Source organism: Fukomys damarensis, unplaced genomic scaffold (genome assembly GCF_012274545.1).
Source record: "Fukomys damarensis isolate Sample0158 unplaced genomic scaffold, DMR_v1.0_HiC HiC_scaffold_16, whole genome shotgun sequence".
Classification (NCBI taxonomy): domain Eukaryota; kingdom Metazoa; phylum Chordata; class Mammalia; order Rodentia; family Bathyergidae; genus Fukomys; species Fukomys damarensis.
This window is the reverse complement of record NW_022900928.1, coordinates 123,807,852-123,829,037: the sequence shown is the minus strand read 5'-3', so window position 1 is coordinate 123,829,037 and position 21,186 is coordinate 123,807,852. Positions and strand designations below refer to the sequence as shown.

Sequence of the window (21,186 nt, the reverse complement as noted above, 5' to 3'; positions counted from 1 at the left end):
CCTACTTGCCCATCCGTTGGAAACTGGATAAAGAAGATGTGGTTTTTCTATAAAATGGAATATTACTCAGCCATAAAGAGCGAGAGAATAGATTCATTCATAGGAAAATGGATACATATTGAAGATATACTCCTAAGTGAAATAAATAGGTGTGTTTCTTGTATACAACATATTGTTGGATTTTGCTTCTTAATCCATTCTGCCAATCTTTTTCTCTTGATTGGTGAATTGAGACCATTAACATTGATGGTTATAACTAATACATTCTGAGTTATTCTTGTCATGTTACTGTCCTTTTGTTGACTCTTTTTACTTTTTCTCCCCCTCTCCTTTTAGTTTCTTGCCTTGCCAGTTTGATTTGGTCTGTTGGGCCTCATGTTATTGTGAACTTCGTTGTCCTTTTCTAGGATATTGTTTAGAATTCCTTGCAGTGCTGGTTTGGTGTTCATGAAATTTCTCAGGTGCTCTTTGTCATGAAAGTATCTTATTTCCCCATCTATTTTAAAAGAGAGTTTTGCAGGATACGTTAGTCTAGGTTAGAGGTTCTTTTCTTTTAGGACTTGGAATACCTCACTCCAGGCTCTCTTTGACCTAAGGGTTTGTGTTGAAAAGTCTGCTGTGATTTTAATGGGCTAAGAAAGTCATTTTTTAAAAATCACCTATAATAAGTTCAGTGAAATCCCAAATCAAAATTCTCCAAAGAATTTCCTTTTTTAAAAAAATACAGAACTTGACAAGCTAATTCTAAAATTTATCTGGACAACAATAGGCAGATCTTTTTATTTAAAGCAAAGCATAACAGAAGGGAAGAAATCTCAATGTTAGTGTCTTATTAACAAAATATACAGTAAAATTAAAATTCTTAAAAGCCATAAATAACTAGCTCGTTTGAACAAAATAGAACATATAAGCAAATTGATATATACATTTATGGGTGTTTGGGATATAGTAAATTAATCCTTTTAAATTAACCTAAAAATAATTGGTACTTTCTTTAGAGGCATAGGCGGGCAGGATGGGGGCATTAGTTTCCTCTACTATACCAAATATCAAGTTAAATTCTGGGTAGATGTGAAAGTCTAAAGTAAATAATCAGAATGTCTATAAACATAATAAAAGAAAACAGTATTTTAATAACTTTGGGATGAGAAAAGTCTTTTTGAAAATCTATTACAAAAATCAGGATAAGACCTGGTACATTTAAACGCATTAAAAAGTAATAAACCTGTATGATTTGACTTGGAGACTAAGAAATTACTAAGGTGACAATTGAAAACCCATAACATAGCGCTAGTGGTACAGCCTTATTGTAAGGTCCATGTGCATGGCCTTGGATTTAATCCCCAGCAAAAATTGGATACTATAGGTAAATGAATACAAAAGCAAACAGTTGGGTAGGAAAGCATGCAAGAAATACAGATAGACAAAGTACAGAGGAAGGATTACAGATACCCTGTAAATGTGAAATGATCCTCCCTCCCACCCCGGTGGCCATGGTGGAGTAAAAAGTAATATGGTGACATTTTAGCCTAGCACATGCACAGAAGAAAAAATCAAATGTTGAAGATGTGGGAATGGGGTATAATTTTTTAAGCAAATGGAAAAGCATTTTGTTGGTCTGGGAATATAACTCAGAGGTAAAGTGTTTGCTAGCCTGTGCAAGGCCCTACATTCAATTCCCAGTACCGCCCCCCCCCAAAGTGTCAGTATTTGTCAAATATAAAATGTTGGTAACTTTGAGAAAGGAAATGCATTTCTAGAAATCTGCTTCAGAAAAACTGGCTCTTCTGCTCAAAGTCAGAAGTGCATCAACCAACACAAAATTGGATACAGTTTCATTCTCCACTTACATTGTCTTATAGAGCAGTGCTATGGAATTCCCTGTAGATAGAACTGCTGTCCTTAGATGGAAAAATATGTGTTCATGTATGTAGTTGAATGGGGAAAAGAATAGACATTTACACAATGAACAGTTATCTCTGGGAAAGACAGTTACCTCTGGAAAGATCTAATTTTAAAATATCATCTATGAAGGTATTTCTAATTCTTTGAATATGATTAAGCAATAACTAAAATATATAAATAGGTAAGCCATAAAGAGCGAGAGAATAGATTCATTCATAGGAAAATGGATACATATTGAAGATATACTCCTAAGTGAAATAAATAGGTGTGTTTCTTGTATACAACATATTGTTGGATTTTGCTTCTTAATCCATTCTGCCAATCTTTTTCTCTTGATTGGTGAATTGAGACCATTAACATTGATGGTTATAACTAATACATTCTGAGTTATTCTTGTCATGTTACTGTCCTTTTGTTGACTCTTTTTACTTTTTCTCCCCCTCTCCTTTTAGTTTCTTGCCTTGCCAGTTTGATTTGGTCTGTTGGGCCTCATGTTATTGTGAACTTCGTTGTCCTTTTCTAGGATATTGTTTAGAATTCCTTGCAGTGCTGGTTTGGTGTTCATGAAATTTCTCAGGTGCTCTTTGTCATGAAAGTATCTTATTTCCCCATCTATTTTAAAAGAGAGTTTTGCAGGATACGTTAGTCTAGGTTAGAGGTTCTTTTCTTTTAGGACTTGGAATACCTCACTCCAGGCTCTCTTTGACCTAAGGGTTTGTGTTGAAAAGTCTGCTGTGATTTTAATGGGCTAAGAAAGTCATTTTTTAAAAATCACCTATAATAAGTTCAGTGAAATCCCAAATCAAAATTCTCCAAAGAATTTCCTTTTTTAAAAAAATACAGAACTTGACAAGCTAATTCTAAAATTTATCTGGACAACAATAGGCAGATCTTTTTATTTAAAGCAAAGCATAACAGAAGGGAAGAAATCTCAATGTTAGTGTCTTATTAACAAAATATACAGTAAAATTAAAATTCTTAAAAGCCATAAATAACTAGCTCGTTTGAACAAAATAGAACATATAAGCAAATTGATATATACATTTATGGGTGTTTGGGATATAGTAAATTAATCCTTTTAAATTAACCTAAAAATAATTGGTACTTTCTTTAGAGGCATAGGCGGGCAGGATGGGGGCATTAGTTTCCTCTACTATACCAAATATCAAGTTAAATTCTGGGTAGATGTGAAAGTCTAAAGTAAATAATCAGAATGTCTATAAACATAATAAAAGAAAACAGTATTTTAATAACTTTGGGATGAGAAAAGTCTTTTTGAAAATCTATTACAAAAATCAGGATAAGACCTGGTACATTTAAACGCATTAAAAAGTAATAAACCTGTATGATTTGACTTGGAGACTAAGAAATTACTAAGGTGACAATTGAAAACCCATAACATAGCGCTAGTGGTACAGCCTTATTGTAAGGTCCATGTGCATGGCCTTGGATTTAATCCCCAGCAAAAATTGGATACTATAGGTAAATGAATACAAAAGCAAACAGTTGGGTAGGAAAGCATGCAAGAAATACAGATAGACAAAGTACAGAGGAAGGATTACAGATACCCTGTAAATGTGAAATGATCCTCCCTCCCACCCCGGTGGCCATGGTGGAGTAAAAAGTAATATGGTGACATTTTAGCCTAGCACATGCACAGAAGAAAAAATCAAATGTTGAAGATGTGGGAATGGGGTATAATTTTTTAAGCAAATGGAAAAGCATTTTGTTGGTCTGGGAATATAACTCAGAGGTAAAGTGTTTGCTAGCCTGTGCAAGGCCCTACATTCAATTCCCAGTACCGCCCCCCCCCAAAGTGTCAGTATTTGTCAAATATAAAATGTTGGTAACTTTGAGAAAGGAAATGCATTTCTAGAAATCTGCTTCAGAAAAACTGGCTCTTCTGCTCAAAGTCAGAAGTGCATCAACCAACACAAAATTGGATACAGTTTCATTCTCCACTTACATTGTCTTATAGAGCAGTGCTATGGAATTCCCTGTAGATAGAACTGCTGTCCTTAGATGGAAAAATATGTGTTCATGTATGTAGTTGAATGGGGAAAAGAATAGACATTTACACAATGAACAGTTATCTCTGGGAAAGACAGTTACCTCTGGAAAGATCTAATTTTAAAATATCATCTATGAAGGTATTTCTAATTCTTTGAATATGATTAAGCAATAACTAAAATATATAAATAGGTTATTTTATCATGTACATAGTAATTACTTTCTCCATTCTAATAATTAATTGTCTCTTTAATTTTCTGGAAATAACTTGTGCAGCATTTAAAATATCTAAAAGTAGTAGTAAACATAAAACCAGAGATTGATGCAAAGGAGATTTATACTACCTGAATCCAGATATAGCCACATGTCCCTATAGAAGTAAAATGTCCAACTCATGTACGTGTACAGTTCTCTTCCAGTTCCAGTGAAATGAGAATAGAGGATTAAACATTACATGATACTCTTTTATTCATACTGTAATATGTAATAAAAATTATCTCCTGAACTTCAAAACACACTTCTTAGTGATTTTTCCTAAACTTCCAGATATTAAGTTTTTCATTTACTGTTATAGTTTGAATTCTACATGTTAGAATGCTTGAGCTCAGATTTTTAAATTTTTTTTTCCTGTGAAAGAAATGGCTGAGCAAAGCAATAGTGTATATAAACTTGGAAGAAGTTTAAAGTAGTTCTAAAATTATCAGTTAAATGTGGTTAATACTTCATACCTAAGTATTAGAACAGTTCTTCATAATCTCTGTGGGATGACATTTTTTGAATAGTTCTTACATCTCCTGAAGCAAAAATGTACATATCTTTTTAATATTTTATATTTAAATCTCTTCTCTAGCTCAGATAATTTTAGTGATGAGTCATAAATATGCAGGGAATTCTTTGTTGTAAATTACTTCTCTGGATTCACCTGTCTATGACCACTGTTTGGTCAGTTTACTTGCTGATTAATCTACTTTATATTTCAAAAAGTCTAATTTTGTCAATCATGGAATTTCAGGAAATTCAACAAGAGACTGATATCCCAGAAAGAGAGCTGGTTAGAGCCCTACAGTCGCTCGCCTGCGGTAAACCAACACAGCGGGTTCTTACAAAAGAGCCCAAGTCAAAGGAAATAGAAAATGGTCATATATTCACAGTTAATGACCAGTTCACATCCAAACTGCACAGAGTCAAGATTCAAACAGGTATCTGGAATTCTGTTTTTTCTCCTATAAGTTACATACTTCTTTCTTGAGAAAAAATTCTCATCTCTTGGATTTCTTTCTTTAAAAAAGTAACTTTTTGTTCTTAACAGGTAATCATTTATGGTGTTACATAACACTAACATAAGAAAGCAGCTTTTATTGATTTGTTCATATCAAAATAGAGCTGACTCCAAGTACAGTTAAGCCTTGTTAAAAATAATTTGAGTGTAAATAAGGTTTTTTTCTGTATATTTTTCAACAAATACAATTCTATAAACTTGTTAGTACCTGTTTTTAACTGGTCAGATGAACCTAATAGCAATGGAAGTCTATTTTTTAAAGCAGATTTTAAATATTTTCTAAGTTCAAAAATCTTAAAACTGTTGTTTCTCTAAAATCAACAAAAATATCACTGTTGGGAAGCTTTTAGCATAATCTTACAAGTTGATAGTGAAAATGCTACTCACTTAACATAATGTAACATGTGTATTTAAAAATAAGAAAACAGCTATTTCACTCTTGCTGATGTGTGAAAAACTAATGCATTTTGAAAACTAGTGTTAAACTCCCTACTGCTGATCCATTCATGATAGATAATACATCTCTGTAATCATTATTTGATTATCAGAATATTGTCTCAAGAACTATATGTGCCCATTTTTTAAATTTACTTTTTCCTTTGACCTTTTGACTGTTCGTATGGTTTATGAAATACAGTAGCGTCTCTCTTAAAGCCCGACTCCTGTAGTCGAAAGCTGTGTCATTGTAATCTTCCTCAGCAAGATGGCCCAGATTTTTCTTTGTGACATGCATGTATGTTAAAAATTAAACTTTTAATAAGTGTCATGGAATAAAATTTTGGCTTTTTTCTTCAGTGTATATGATATACAACTATAGATTTAGGCAGAAACACTTTTTAAATTTCAGGGCTCATTTATATCCTAGATCTGGAGGAAAATAAATGGGGTTATAGATAATCTGAATTTCCCACCTTCACCTTAACACTAAGAACTGTCTGTATGATTCTGTCATGCCCAACATTAATATTATCAGATGTTAATATTACCACAAATAATCTTTTCCTTGTAGACTTTGATTTTGGTGTTGTGTTTAGATTTTTCATCACATTTATGGTAAATGGTATTAATTCTATTTTAGTTGCTGCCAAACAAGGTGAATCTGATCCAGAAAGGAAAGAAACAAGGCAAAAAGTCGATGATGACAGAAAACATGAGATAGAAGCTGCTATAGTGCGGATAATGAAATCCAGAAAGAAGATGCAGCACAATGTTTTAGTAGCAGAGGTGAGGACATTTCACTGTTGGGTTAATGGAGAAAAGGCAGAGTAAAACCATTTAACACCTTATATTTAGAAAAACACCATATTGAGTTAAAACAAACTGGTCATGTAATACTTCTCATTAAAAATAAGACTCAATAATTAAATATAACTACATCAGCATATGTATACACTTTAAGAGCTGATGTGTTTATAATGAAAACGGTAACAGTATCGTCACAAAGAATATGGAAAAAATACACCGGTATTTAATATCTTTATAAACTAACTGCCTAGATTTCTAAAATTTAACTTTTACTAAGGGCTTCCATTTTATGCATTAGGAAACTTAAAGAGGGGAAGACTTAGAAGCCCTGGAAATAGGTTAAGAGAAAGAGTGTAGGTAAAGTGTTGCTAGTGAGTAGAGAACTGAATCAGAATGACTGAGAAATAGAATTGACAGGATTTATCAACTGATGATGGGAAATGATCAGGGACAAGTAAACCTCTTGGTTTTCTCATGTGAGTAATAGGTGAAGATTGGTCCCTTTAACCAAAAAGGGAAGGGTAGTGTGCTGTTGTATTACAGTTGTGTGTTAATGCTGTTTTCTGCAAGTTGACTATTATTTTTGCCATGTCTATGTTCTAGTAACCTAAAATTAACGTCAGAAGTCAGGAAGCAGATGAGGACTAGAAGGTGACTTGGGAGTTTACTCCACGGGAGTATAGTTAAATTGAATTGCTCAGGGATAGCCTGGTGAGCAAGTTAGACCCTTCCCTTGCCATGTGTGGAACATTGAGCATAGCATGACATTGAGAGAAGGCCATTTGAGTACCTGTTTTCAAGGTGTGGTTTCTGTAGCAGCTTCATCATCTGCAAACTTGTGTAGAGGTATAGATTCTCAGTCTGCATCCAGATCTATGGAAACAGAAACTCTGGAGCCAGGGCTCAGTAATCTGATTTTAAGGAGCTCTCTAGGTGATTCTGAAGAATGTTTAAATTTGAGAAGGGTGCCGGAGAGCAAAAAGAAAAGAAAGCAAAGATAGTGTTGAATGGGCAGGCACAGAGTTACCAAGGAGTGAGTGATTAAAAAAAAAATCACGAAAAGACCAAGGTGAAAAAGCACTAAAGACATATTGGCAATTAGATGAATAGTTATCTTTCTGGGATGTTTTCACTGAACTAGTAAAGATGGATTTCAGTGACAGTGTTTTGTCTTGTGAGATTCTGGCTCCTGAGAAATGGCAGAGAGACCAGTGTAGACAATTAAGCATAAGTGAGGTGTTTTGGAATCTTGTTTCTAGATGGGAAGATAGTGATTGTGCTTATATCCTAATGATAAGGAAAGCTAAAAGACAAAAGGGGATGGAATTGGAGGAGTGGATGATGATACCAGAGTCTAGAAAAAGAGAGGATGGGATAGAAAATGTTGTGGGTGTAGACATATTAATGGATGTTACTGAATATGCCTCTTCCTCAGAACATAGGGCACGGTACAGGTAATGTGTGCTAATCGAGCAGTGAGTGACATAAGAATGCATAAGTGTGCAGATATTGTAGGGTGGGGATTTGAGGAATTCCACATTGAGACGGCCTGTCTTGTATAGAATGTGACATGAGGTTATGTATGGTACAAGTTTCTGGTTGAACAGCTTTAGCATATCAGAAATTTGAAATAGTATTTATCAAAAAATGGTATTTGGGAACTGGCTGAAATTGACTTTAAGTTTATAAATTTGTATTAGCAGTCTTTCCCAGCACTTGAGCAAAAAAAATTTTTTTAATGACTAATTGTAACGTGGAAACACTGTAGATCATCTAAACATAAGGAGTGGCTATTTCAATGTAATTTTACAAAATTAGGCAGCAGTTTGTATTTGGCCTGTGATTAACAGTTTATTGACTCGTGACCAACACAAATGGTGTTAAAACTATGTTATACTCAGCAAGAAACTCCAGTAAATTTAAAATGGAAGAGTAGATACAGAATGTAGCTTGATAAAAGGATATTATGGAGTAGTACTAAAGGAATCAAGAGAGTTGAAGGTTTGGAAACTAGCTACAGTGATCATGAGTGCTGTCTAGGCCCTGTGAAGAAGGAAGAAAGGTCAAAAGAAGCTAAGAAAACAGTCAAAGGATTGGAGAGCAAAATTGTTCATACTAGAATGGTAATTCTGTAAGTCTAATTGACTTTAGTTGCAGAGTGAAGTCATGAAGTTAGATTTCAAAGAATTATCCATCCATTTTGGCTTTGGGAAGTATAGAGCAAGAATGAAAGAAAAACTAGTGTATGGGTGGTTGGATGGCAGGATGGTTTACTGAAAAGAGCATGAACTTTGAGATCAAAAAGGTTTACATTGATCTCTGCTAGCCCTCTTCCTTAGTACTGGTTAGTGTCAGTTTCCTTTCTGGCTTATTTACCTCTTATACAATGAGATAGCCTACTTTGTGGAATTAAGAACATGTACAAATGACCAGTAAGTAATATGTAGATAGACTGTGGCTGGTGTTGTGCTTACTTTTACTAATAACCCGGTGTAGTTGACTACAGCATAGTGGCAGAAAAGGACAGAGTAGTACCTAGTATGGATGGGCATTATTCTTGGGCCCTGTGTCTCTTCTCTCCTTAAATGAACCCAGCAACTTCCCACAGGCCCAGGGCAGTAGTGGTAATACTGGGATTTGAATCCAGGCAGTTTTGGACCAGAGTCTGTGCTCTTACTCACATTATGACACCCAAGTTCTGAGAAATGAGAATAACCCAGAAGTCAGCAGAGTAGTAACATCAAAGTGGTCAAGCTGTGTAGTGGTATATATTCATACTAATGTGTGATCAGCTAATTCACCTATTAATCTACTTCAGCATGCACATGCTCATACAAGGAAGTGTATTCTAACCATGCAGTACATTTTCAAATACAGTTTTTTAAATATTCTCTACTTTCTTTGCTAATAGAATCACTAAAAGTTTGATTTCTGAATCTTAAAAGGACAGGTTCTATTTAAAGTCAGAATTTATTGTGTGTTTATATGGAAATGTTAAAGAAACTTTTCTGGTAGGAATTAGTCTTTGTACCTTCTTTTTTTAGGTAACTCAGCAGTTGAAGGCTCGATTCTTGCCAAGTCCAGTTGTTATTAAGAAACGTATTGAAGGACTTATTGAAAGAGAATATTTGGCACGAACACCTGAGGATCGCAAAGTATACACATATGTAGCATAAAATGCGTTCAGAAATTTGATTTATTCTTGGACTGTACTCTTCGCATGGACTGGGAAGTTCTTTTAAATCATTAATATTAAGACGACCATCTCTTCTATTAAAATTTACAGTACATGTTCTAGACCATTCAGATTGAGCCTTTGCTCCCTTTGAGAGTTTTCAACGTCAGTTGATTGAGCTTCAGGCTTTCCAACGTTTATCCCTGTAGAGATCATCTTTACAGTTCCTCGGGAAAATGTGAATGTGCCGCATTTTTTTTTTCAGTACTGTATGAAAACAGAAAAAAATAAAAAACAAAAATTTAGAAACTACAGCTCATTAAAATAAAATTGTTGGATTTAATTTCCCCAGGTCTTCAGTGTTGATGTAAATGTTTCTGTAGTGTTGCCTATTAGCACTTTGCGCATTGTGTAAGTTGGGTAACAAAATGGCAAAAGAAAGGCAAAATTTCCAATTTTCTTGCTCTGCTTAAAACATACTTTAACTAGTCCTGTTTAATTTAAAGGTTTGATAAATATACAAAGGTGAAAGCATCCAATTTGAGCATGCTTTGTTCTGCCACTTGCACTTAATAATCTTATAGCCTTATGACCAGGAACCTTTATTTTGGGCTCAGTACACACCCTCATTTGTTTTTCTCCTATTGTAATTTGAGACTTCCTAAATTAAGTCTTACAATGATTAGGTTTCATTGAGTTATTTCTAGAGAAAGAAAATATTTTAGTATGTATAAATTGTATAATAGTTTTTTGCTGTTGTACTCACTGCTAATAGTGGATTGTATAGGATGGTGTTTATTTCATCTGTTGTAGACAAAAATAAGTGAATTAAGTATACACATACCCACTAATTCAAGTATGTCAGAGCACAAAATTGGCAGCTGGTTATATTTAATTCAGCCCCTTTGAAAAGCACATACAGTCTACACTTTGTTTATAAATACCTTAGGCTCCACCCCACCCACACTCCCATACACACTTTAAATATATATTTTGGTGAAACTGTGGTATATTATTAATTCTGTTTCAAAAAGCAATCTAAAAATGCAATAAATATGATTACCTTGATAGTTTCAACAAAATCTTCAATTCTTGCAGCTATGTTTTGGAAAGTGATTTAAGCAATATTTTTCAAATCTGATTAATTCTGGTTATTTAGCAATTCTCTGAAGAGGCATCGTTTCACATTTTCAACGATGCGCATTGTGCTGAAGATTCATGTCACTTATCCTGTGCTTCCAACTATCACCAATGTTTCTTACCTAATTGGTCTGCTGAGGGTTATAGTTTGCTTTATTTGAACTTCAGAATATTTTTATGGTCAATTTTACTTCATTTTTGTTCTCATAAGACAATGTTTCAGATATGTAATGGGGGCAAACCACTGTAGGTTTCTGTTGGATAGAAAAAAATGTTACTAATGAGTTCAAATAACCCACTCTTGATTGACTGTCACTATTGTTGATACATTTATTAGAACATTTGTCTCAGAAGATGGTTTTTGTTTAAATTTATGGTAAAATTACAACTGAATTCTAATATGGATTAAAAATACCACATAAATACTTTTCCCCATGCGTCTTCAGTTACAGTTTTCTTTTAGACTTGCAAGCATGCTTTCACTGAACTTAATCTTATGTGTGAGGAATAAGCCTTATGCTTTTACTTTACATTTTTCACTTTTACATGATGCAAGTAAGATGCTAGTGAAAATTATCGTAAACATTCTCAAGACACTCACTGTACTTGAATGATAGATTGGTGTGCTGCAGAGCATAGACGAGTTTCATATTCTGATTTAATTGGAATTTTCAATGAGGAAGGTGTTTACAGGAAAGCATTGATACTTCAAATTCTTCTCAATTTACAGTTAAATGTTATGTAACACTTTGGGGAATAGAACAACTCAGATTGTCAAGTTATAAACCATGAAAGATGTAAAAACTTCATTTATTTGTAACCTTCTAAATGAGAAATTGAAACAAATTTAAGTGCTATAGCCATTAAAAGTTCAGTTTATGTTGTTGCTTCAGGTGTGGCTGTATAAGTCAGGACTAGAATTTACCGACATACAGGTTTGATATCGTTGCTTCTAAATGCTTACAAATATTCAAATCCTTCCAAATTACAGTAGAGTTGAGTGGTGGGGAATGCTCGTGACGCTGCATTAAAAAGACAAAGCTCATCTAAAACATTTGTGTGTTAGCTAATGAGTATTTTAAGGAGGTCGAGTAGTTTTCCACCTGCAATAATGATGTAATCTCTGTTCAGCAATTGAAATTATTTTAAGCTTTCAAAAATGTTTATTTTCAATTATCATTTCATAATTGAAAATACATTGCAAGTAGGGAATGTACAGCCTCACACAGTTGATAGCTGTTGAGGTAGCCAGGATTCTCTATGTCATTGAAATTTTAAATGAAATAGGGGAAGAGAGTCATGCCTCTTTAAAACATATATGAGGGTCACCTGTGTGGCATTGTTAAACATGGGAGTGTGCTACCCCCCACCCCCAAGAGTGGGGAGGCCTTCTGGGTAAGAATCCCCATAGTGAAGCACTGTTGCTGTTCTTTGCACCCATAATATTGGGTACCAATATTAGGTAAGAATCTGTGACCTCAATAATTACCTACATCTCTAGAAGATAAGTACACTGGCAGCATCTCAGAGTCCTAAAATACTATTCAGTTCCTCGGTTTAGAAAATATGTTAAATACAATTACTGTCTTTGTTTACGATTTTGAATATTCAGTTTGGTGGACTAGCATTAACAGGATTTTATCCTTGTCTGTCTAATTTGATAATCAGTTTTCTATAAGTTGTCTCATTCTTGTAAAGAAAGCTATTATGTATCAGTTGTAGATTGTGTATTTTATGGTGCATAGTATGAGTTGGTGAGAATATTAAGACATTTCAGGTTAGAAAATTTATAAAATCATTTTTAGTACAAAAAGCTGAAGTAATTAAAACTATTAAGCCGTATCAACTGTTAAGTGCCTGCCATATGCCAGACACTATTCCAAGTACTTATGTGTATGTTCATTTAGTTCTACACGGGCTCTATGCGATAAGAACTATTACACCAGTGTTGCCCAAGGTATTGCTAAAACAACAACAACAAAAAGGCAAAGCTAGGAGTTGACCATGGGTTTGATTCTAGATTTTGGCCCCTGAGCGTATTTTATGTTCTGTGCTGCAAATAGGTATAATTTTTCATCCACAATTTTCATTTTGTACCTCATTCATAGGAATAAAAGAATGTGGACACTAAAGTTAGTACATGAGCACCTCAATGTGGAATTTTGCATGGTTTTGTTGCCTTTATATTTGCAGATAACTTGTGAGGAAGGGAAGCAGGAATAGTGGTTGCTGCTATTCTGCAATGTGTCCACTGAAACCCTTTATAATCCTAGTATTTTTACATATTAAGTAGGTCATGCAGATACTTGATTTAAATCAGCAATTTTAAAAATGTTTTACTCACTGCATGCTTTTCCTGTACCAATCCTTTAGAATGCATAAGGAAACCGAAGAATGCCTGAAGAATAAGTAATGAGTGATTCGGAGATTGATCATAAAGCTAGCTCTCAGGAGAATAAGAACAAGTAGAACACTGTGAAACCTTACTTGATCCAGAAATGGCAAATTTGTAAATGTGTCATTTAAACAGTTTGATCCTCAGTATTAAGGTCTAAGTTGATCTTAAGTGAGCCAAGCAAAATGGCTTTAGTTTATATAGAAGGAGTTTAAAATGTGTTGTTATTTTTTAGTGACTTAATGGAGTTATTTCAATATTCTAGCAGTTTAATGCATATAAGAATTCTTCAAGAGAAGACATTTAAATTTTTTGTCTCCAGATTCTGTGGTTATGGTTCTTAAATAAATGTCTCAGCACAATGTCTGGTATGTGGTGGGCGTAGGCACTCAGGAAAATATCAAATGAATGTGCTAAATATCAGTAAGTGGCTTGAAAGAAAGTCTTACAAGAATTGAACATTCTGCATTCTGTGAGCGGTATAACAATGAGGTTATAAGGATTGTATTTTTTACTCATAATTGGAAATTATTTAATCTGATTTCTCAACTAGGGAAAAGGCAAAAAATGTAGACCAGCTGCTGATTTGTTCCAGAAGGTATTAAATACCAATTTACAGCCTTCTTGATATGCCATCGTGATGTAACAGCACTTTGCCAATACAGGTTCATTGGATCCCCTCATGAGTCTCTGAAAAAAACTCAGGTTTAATAACCTGACTCATGCAAGATCCCACCAACAGTTAATGGAGTGCAGAAACTTGAACCCAAGTCTGTAAACCTTGTGCTTTTAATGACTATTAATACGTCCTCAGTATTTGGTTATTTGGCATTCTAGATAGAATTTTATAAATTGAATTTGGATCTTAAGGTAGATTTTTCTTGGCAAATGTTTTGAAAGTTTGTGTTGGTTTTCTAGAATGTAATCTTGATATTGTGAAACTTCTGTAGAGCCTGCGGTAAAAAATTGGTAATGTTAGCCTTGCATATTGATGTAGATGGTATATGTATACTATTTACAAATTTATAGAACTGATGTCAGGATCGATACCTATAGAGCTGTGTTTATTTTCTGTTTAATGGTATGCTTTGTATATATTGCCATCCTATTCTATTTAAAAAATAGGCTGCTTTTTTTTTCCGGTACTGGGGATTGAACTTGGGTCCTTGAGCTTGCAAGGCAGGCGGCAGAACCACTGAGCTAAATCCCCAGCCCCTAGGCTGATTTTTTAATATGGGATTGGAGACTGAGAGACTTCATGGTGGGGAAATGGACAAAAGTCTTGATTTTGTTTCAGTGCAACTCTAGCCGGCAGCCAGTGTATATGTGTAACTGCAAAAACAGACTTTTAGAAACTGCTAAATGAAAAAGGAAAGGCTGGAGTATTTCTCAAAAAACAAACTGTATATGTTATGTCCATCACATTTTTAAAATCCCATCATGAGACTGCAAAAACCTTTTTTGCAGTACTACTAAGGAAAACACTTTTGACCAAAAGTACTACACAAATATGTAGTAAGGCATCAGAGTTCAGCAGACTTGGCCTTGAGCTGATTGAAAACAATGCAATCCATTCTTGAAGTGAAGGTTCACCTTCATTAAAGTTACTAAAGAGTGTGCTGCAGACTCACAAGCAATTTTGGAAGTTTGAGCAGCAAGTGCTTTTGTTTTCCAGTTGCACCTCAGAATTGCCTAGGGAAATTTCAAAAACTAATAGTTCTATAAAAATGCCCCTTGTGAAGATTATGATTTAATAGGTCTGAAATGATTCTTTAAAACATCTAAGTTTGGAAACCCTTGTTTGAAATTATATAGGATAAACTTCCAGTTTCACTAATCAGGTGAGGCCTTTCATTTGGTAAGATACACAAGTTGTGAGATGAACACAGCTTTTATGCATTTAGCACACCAGCTGGTTAAAGCAACATGTTCCTCAAGTCTGGGGAGCACATTGCAAAGTGGGCTGGTTAATTTCAAGCTACTCAGGGTCACAGATCACAATATTAATCACAGCCAACCAATTGTTAGTCTCAATTGAGGGTAGGCAGGATCACTAGTGTCATTTTAATTGGACATTTCCCACTAAGAAAGGAAATATCAAAAAAGTGTTAAAAGCTCTGTGACTTCTATCCCATTAGTGAGTTTAGATAGCAATACTAAAAGTGATTCTAATTGAAAAGTAAGGCCTACTGAACAGGTTTGGAATTTTTCCCCATAAGAATAATTGTGAAGCAGTTTTAATGACAAAAAGTTGAGATGTTTGTGCTGCTAATTTTGTGAGATGAACCTAAGAGTAAACCACGGTCTTAGCTGTTGTCTGCATAATACAGTGTGAAGTGTTTCTACTGAGGTTCTGGTTTGATGATCATACACATAATCTGACAGGTGACTTTTAAAAGATTTGATTCTTAATACCTAGATGTAATTTATGGTTTCAGTAATGAGTTTTCATAGAATCACCCATATTCCCTTTAAAGGGCAATTAAGCAAAGTACTGTTTTGGGGTTTTGTTTTGGTCTGGTTTTCTGTGGTACTGTAAATCAAATCCAGAGCCTTGTGCATGTTAGGCAAACACACTGCCACTGACCTAAATCTCCAGCCCACAAGATACATGCTTTGAAAACTTTGCACTTGTGAAAAAATTTAACACTTAACTTCCTTATCAGATTGTTGTATAAATTAGGGTCAAGAGATGTGAAAAACCCTAAATGCCCTTCAACAAAGCCAAAGGGGGACCCTCCTGGCCTGAACTGCACCCCCTAAAGGTGCACTGCTCCTCTTAGACATTGTCCACTAGTGAGAGCCCTTCTCGTGACGCCACAGTAACTACAGTATCAGCTTGCCTGAAGACACAGCCTATTGTGTACTCTTCTGCCTAACCTTTCCGCTCCATAAGATTCAGCTGTGAATCCAATGGTAGATCAGGATGATAGGTGGCATTGCCACTTCCATGGGAGATCTTTCCCTCTGTCCTCTCCTAAAAGATTGCAGCTTTGCCGGGGATTTGGCTCAGTGGTTCTGCTGCCTGTCTTGCAAACACAAGGGCCCGAGTTCAATCCCCAGTACGAAAAACAAAACTTGTTTTTAATTATTTAAAAAAAAAAAAGATTACAGCTTAAATTTACTAAGGAAGCAGCTGGCAGCACACTTTACTGTAACATCTCATATCTGTCAGTTTTCAGTAACTGCTAATGTCATGCTGACCCACTGATAACAGCATTGATTTGTGAGGCAATAAATAGGTTGCCCCCACTTCTGTAAAGCCCTGTATGTGAACTCAAGTTGCCCATTAGCTTGGTTACTTCATTCTCTAATAAACCGACCTGAATGCCTAGAAACAATTTTATAAACACCAGATGAAAGCATTCCTCCCTCTTTAGGCTACTGTAATTTCCTGAAATATATGTAATTACCACAAACTTCATGCAGTCCTTTACAATTTTCATTTTCCCTATTTATTTTTACAATCAGTATGACCAAAATAGAAATTGCTATAATAGTTACAAAACACATGTTGAAATCCAGTTTTGTGTATATTTTTGCACATGTATGTATATGTTTGTGTGCACATGACAGTAGGTGTGCACATTTGTGTATGCGTTATGAGTTTAAAAGTACTAAGTAGTTGAAGGGAAGGTCACTTCTGTTAAAAATTACTGCATATATAGTTCGTCAAATGTCAAACCATGTAGTAAAGAGTTTACATTCTAGTTTTATTTCACTTTTTTGCTAAGAAATTGTGTTGTTAAATATCAATAAATTTGTTAGGCAAAAAATGTACACATACACATAAAGCTACATATATGGAACTTTTTAGGAAATTTGTTTACTAAAATAATTAAAGTTGTGTTTATAAGTTAATTTTCCATTGTTAAGTGTATCATTATATTGGATCATCTCTTTTGGTTAAAAGTTATAGAAATTTGTAAATGTGCCTACATATGTACAAAAATATTACACTTATCCCTGCAGCCAAAGGTTTGCATGATTAATAGTATCATCATTTCTGATGTCAATTTCCACCAACTATATAATTTCAAATTTCCTCCCCACATTAATTCTAACTCTCAAAGTTTCCATTCAGATTTACCATGGAAAACTTTTAAAAAGTGAAGATGTTAAAAGGGGACCTTGGAGAGATGGGTGACAATACCAGGTTCCGCAGGTTCTAGCTCATTCCTCAGTTTCTACATAGTGTGTGTAAACAACTCTATGAATTGTAGTTTTGGCCTCCCCCTCCCCCCAGTACCAGGGATTGAACGCAGGACCTTATGCTTGCAAGGCACGCACAGCACCACTGAGCTAAATCCCCAGCCTGTCTGTAATATATTTTTGAAAGTTACCTACTTATATTGTTGGTTTGAACTCCCAACCATGCAGAGATGAAACTGACTTATTGGGAAGTGCACATCCCTAATCTGTTACCTGCTTTGTGCATATTTAACCTAATTTGAAAGAATGTGAACATAATAAAATACAAGCTATACTAATATATTTTTCATAGAATTCGCGATACCATATTACAGAGCACTGAACACTCAGCAGTAAGCAAAACAGACAAAAGGCCAATGTACTGTGGCAAATTACATAACATGCAGAATGCAAAAAAGAAAAGGCTGAAAGTATGAGGAATGGTGTGAAAGGGAGTTAGTTTGAGATAACAATGAGTCGGCTTCATGTAGAAAGTGATCTAGGCCTTGAGTGAGTGAGCGAGCCATCCCACTACCAAAGGAAGAATGTTCTGGTAGGAGAAGGAAGACAGTTCAAGTCCTGCCTGGGACATCTGGCACTGAGAGGCAGTTGACATTGCTGGTGCACAGCTGGAGGAGGAAGAGGAGTGAGAGACACCAGAGGGAAGAAGGGGCTGGGTGGTGATGCAGGGCTTTGTCAGCTGTGGAGATGGTTGTCTTCCTTTGGACCAGAGAACCATTGTGCAGGGTTAAGCAGAGACAATACAGTCTAACTCATTTTTCAGAAATACCATGCTGGCTGCTATGTCCTATGGCTTCTGCAGCAACCCCAAAGCAAAAATAATAAGCACTTGGACCAGGGTGGCAGAGGTGGCCATGGTGAAAAATGATCTATTGTGCATATGTCTTGAAAGTGAACTTAAACTGATACTGTTTGGTATGAGAGAAAAGATAATGCCAGAGGTTTTCAATCTGAGGAGCTAAAAAGCTAGGAGTTACCACTGCCTTTAATAGGAAGATGAGGAAAGTCCCCTTCCTCCCTTCCTCCTTCCATCCTCTGTCCCACTGTCCCACCATCCCTCCGTCCCTTCTTTCTTCCTTTCCCCTCCTTCCTTTCTCTTTTGTTTTTTACTTTATTGTTACTAGATTCCACTTTTGGAGTAGTTTAAGTGCACCACAAAATTGATTGTTTCATTTTGAGAAAAGGGAATTGATGAGTTCAGATTAGGACCTGGCATTTCAGTGTCTAACAGACAGTTGAGTGCACATACTGAATACATATCTGGGGACTACGTGACTGGGGTTTGGGGAAAGGGAACAGGCTGAAAATGCAATTTTCAGAGATGTCAGTACAGTGCATAGATATGTAAGACCAAGAGACTGGGAGAATTGTGCCAGTCACAGCATACTGCTTCTCAGCTCCAAAAGTACCCTTCATCTGGGCAAAAGGATCCAGGTCCTTAAAATGCTTTCTTTGCCAGCCCACCTGATGTTTGATTTTATCCACAGAAGAGGCAGACAAGACACTACAGGAGCGTTGGTGTCCTGCATCCGGTGGCTCACACACCAGGGTTCTGGAGAGCGCCCTTGTCCCCAGTGGCCTCTGCTCCACTTGGGCAGTTCCTCCAGGACTCGGTGGCTATAGAACCTTCTCTGCAGTGTTGTGCTTTTCAAAGCCCTTCACTCAAATGCAGCAGTTTAGCTGGTACCTCCAAACAGTGTGAATCTGTATTCAGCCAAGATTGCTGCTCCTCAGCCCTCTTCAGAGCACCTATGTAAGCAGGTGACTCCTAGTAAATTAGCCACCTAACCATGTCCCCCTCAGCATTTGGGAGCCACTTGGGCCAAGTCAGCGGGGATGGTTCCTCTTGGAGACTCAAGGCTAGAATCTGTCTTTGAGTAACTTCTGCAGACCAGACAGGGAGGTAGCATCTTCACATCTACCTTTGCTCTTCCACTGCTTCTGCACCATGCGTGCACACACACACACACACACACACACATCCTGTCTCCTCTGATTTTGACTGCTTCTGACTTCCTCATTAATGGGCTCTGACTTCCTCATTTATGGGCTCGGTGACTCCATCAGGACCAACCTGGATAACCCAGGATAATCTCCCTACTCGTGATTTTTAATTTAATCCACATCTGTTAAATCCCTTTTGTCATGTAACATATTCTTTGTTCTGGGGATTCAAATATAGGTATCTTGGAGGAGCCATTATTCAGCCCACTACACCAAGTAAGCTAATTATTTTCTTTCTGTATAAAATTAAAATTAGATCAAGGTGTATTTTCTTTATGGATAGAAGCCTGAGGAATTTAATAACCGCCACATACTAATGTGATGAGGCATCTTTTATCCTGTTATTTTACAACATAGAACATTATTCAATTATTAAAAGGCCACCTTTTGATACAGTTGTATAATTCATTTAAAGAAGGCCATGTAAAAGTGGCCAGTAGAAAATTCATGTAAAGTTAAGGTTAACAGAATAACCTTATTTCCTTTTTTTTTTTTTTTTGGTACCAGGGATTGAACTTGGCTACTTGCACTTGCAAGGCAGGCCACCAAACCTCTGAGCTAAATCCCCAGCCCAATAACCTTATTTCTTAATTCGTTTCATGCTGTGTCATCAAATTTGGCAATTTATCACCCCTGGGGTCTGAAATATCAAAAGTGATTTGAAGAATTGGTGTAGAATTAGGTTGCTTTACTATCAAGTATCCACTACATGCAAGACACCTAACCAGCCACCTTAAAGAATATAGCACCTTGAACCAAAAATCCCAAATGAGGTTAAAAGCAAAAGACAGTTTCATTCAGGTTTAAAATGGCCTTGCAAATTGGGAGACACAAACCCAAGTGAAAACCAAACCAATGTTCCACCTCAGGGAGAGGAGTTAGATCTTTTATGACAGGAAATTGGGAAGATTATACATGCAGCTCAGCAGTCTTCGTGAAGATTAATTATCAAAGTGTGTAGGACAACTATTGGACATCTGATACCAGTCAGGATAGTCATAAATTGAAGGTCCATTGAAATGCCTATGTTAGGACTCAGGATGAAAAGACAGTTGCTGGGCAGATTGTCCAGTAGAGGTACCTACATGAAGTTGGGGTAGCCTTTTTTGTAAGCCTGTGAGTCCAGCAGTATTTTGTTATAGTTCCTACCAGGCAATCAAGGATAAGAACTCTTCTTTCAAAGCCTCCCAGCTTTATTTATTTGTATTTTATTAGGGGCCACACAGGTGACTCCAGTTTTATTTCCAAATGGAGAGACAGACAAACCACGTGAATACATAGAAAAGCAGAAAGTACAGGCGCAACTGAGGACAGAGCCAGTTAATCCTGAAAGACATTGAATTGTCCCTGTTCCTTCAATATTCCTTTTTAATGTACTTTCCACTTAGGAAAATGTGATGGTTAGGAAGTAGATAGGAAGGTATACTTTTTATTTAAATGAACAAACTATTTGTAGAGCAGCTTTAGGTTTACAGAAAAGATAGCACAAATTCTAGTAAGTTCCTACACATTCCTTCTTGTTCCTTGAGTTTGGATCAACTCATGATGACATGCATCCACTGTTCCGTTGTAGCACGGATTGTCTTCACTGCCCAGAAAGACACCTTTGTGCCACTGCGTCATGCCCTCCCTCTTCCTCTCAAATAGCTTCTGATCTTTTCAGCCTCCAAAGTGTTCCCTTTTCCAAAGAAGTCATCTAGTGGGACCAGTCCAGCATGTAGCCTCTCAGACTGCCTTTGCTGACTTAGCAAGATGCCTTTAAAGTTCCTCCGTGTCTTTTCATAGTTCACTCCTTTTTATTAAAAAAAAAAATCACCAAAT

At 36.0% G+C, this 21,186-nt stretch overlaps 1 protein-coding gene across 2 annotated transcripts in view; it reads left to right on the top strand.

Moving 5' to 3' along the window:
* The window catches only part of Cul3 (cullin 3), a 68,479-nt gene extending 58,033 nt beyond the window's left edge, over window positions 1-10,446 (top strand). For both annotated transcript variants that reach the window (XM_010611785.1, XM_010611786.3), the window contains exons 13-15: window positions 4,928-5,114; window positions 6,273-6,418; window positions 9,484-10,446. In XM_010611785.1, the coding sequence (XP_010610087.1) occupies window positions 4,928-5,114; window positions 6,273-6,418; window positions 9,484-9,615 (465 nt within the window). In that variant the 3' untranslated portion in view covers window positions 9,616-10,446. The remainder of the gene's footprint in view (window positions 1-4,927; window positions 5,115-6,272; window positions 6,419-9,483) is intronic.
* The last annotated feature ends 10,740 nt before the right edge of the window (window positions 10,447-21,186 follow it).